The 1336-nt window shown below is 70.6% G+C and overlaps 1 protein-coding gene across 1 annotated transcript in view; it reads right to left on the reverse strand.

The window, feature by feature from the left end:
* Window positions 1–1007, reverse strand: part of LOC123521608 (regulator of G-protein signaling 12-like) — a gene marked incomplete at its 5' end in the record, with an annotated part of 4926 nt that extends 3919 nt beyond the window's left edge. Inside the window, one exon of the mRNA XM_045289466.1 lies at window positions 3–1007. Coding sequence (XP_045145401.1) covers window positions 3–1007 — 1005 coding nt within the window. The remainder of the gene's footprint in view (window positions 1–2) is intronic.
* Between the last annotated feature and the right edge of the window lie 329 nt (window positions 1008–1336).

Consider the following 1336-nt stretch of genomic DNA (forward strand, 5'->3'; position numbering starts at 1 on the left):
GGCAGCGACGAGGCAGGGAACTCCAGGCAGCCGCCCGTGTCCGGGTCCGCCGTGCACGCCAGCCCGAAGCGGCGCGCGATGCCCTGGTGCACGCGGTGGCTGGACAGGTCGGGGTCGACCATGAAGACGTGGCAGGAGGTGCGCAGGGCGCCCGCGTCGTCGCCATCGCCGTCGCCGGCCTGCATGGTGACCAGCCCAAAGAAGCGGCGGTCGTCGGGGCACAGGGCGCTGAAGGCCAGCTTCTCGGCGGGGTACTCGGCCAGCACACCGGCGCGGTCACTGCAAAGCCGCACGCCGTCCTGCAGGATCTCCATGGAGACCAGCGAATGGATCCTCTGCTCCGCGCGCAGGCGCCGCAAGCAGCCCCGGATGGCCTGCAGGCTGTCCTGCTCGAGGTTGGAGCTGGTGGACGGCAGCTCGATGGAGCCGAGGTAGCCCACCACCATGGCCACGTTCAGGATGCTCGCGTCCAGCCCCGCCTCGGCCAGCTCCTCCCGGAGGACCTTGGCCACCTCCTCGTGGGAGAGGGCACTGGGACTGGGGCTGGGGTCCGCGTGCGCAGCCGCTGGCTCCGACAGAGGCCGCTGCTTGGCCATCGAGGGCTCTGGGGGTCCGGGGCACAGAGCAGGGCTCTCCAAGATCATGCTGAGAATGCCCCCGGACTGCATCTCTGCGACCACCCGCTCTGCGCGGTTGATGCCCAGCGCCTTTGAGTCCAGCTTGGGCTTCAGCCAGCCCTTGCCCTCCTCGTCGCTGGAGCAGGGCTCCAGGTGGCCAGCGCCCTCGGCCACCACCATGTGCAGGACGCCCGAGCACTTCCCGATCAGCTTGACCACGTCCTCGTGCGAGGCCTTCTTCACGGCGATCTCGTTGACCGCCAGGATCTGGTCTCCGGCCCGCAGGCCCACCAGGTCGGCAGGGCCGCCCCGCATGACGCAGCTGAGCACGCAGGGCGCCTGGCCCGACAGCGTGAAGCCGTAGCCCGCGCGGCCCCGCGCCACCTCCACGCTGCGCGTCCGCCGCCGCCCCCCTGGCTCCCCGTTCCTATGCATCTTGCCACGCCGCCGCAGACTCGATGCCCGGCGGCATGTTGGGTCAGGCCGCAGGGCCCATGCCCAGCGAGTGCGGTGCTGCCCTAGGGAGGAAGGGGGACGGGCTCGTGGTCAGTGAGTCCCCGTGGCTGGTCGACCCGGCCCGCTTGCAGGTGCGCCCTTGAAAGCCAAGGTTGCCGCAGGTCGTGGGAAAACGCTACAGCCGGCCCCAGCCCCACCTCCACCCCCACCCCCTGTCTCCCAAGACCCTCACAGGGAAGCACCTCAGTGACCACAGGTCCTGA

The sequence above is a fragment of the Echinops telfairi genome, unplaced genomic scaffold, assembly GCF_000313985.2.
Source record: "Echinops telfairi isolate 266 unplaced genomic scaffold, ASM31398v2 ScPeMD7_28;HRSCAF=97, whole genome shotgun sequence".
Taxonomy (NCBI): domain Eukaryota; kingdom Metazoa; phylum Chordata; class Mammalia; order Afrosoricida; family Tenrecidae; genus Echinops; species Echinops telfairi.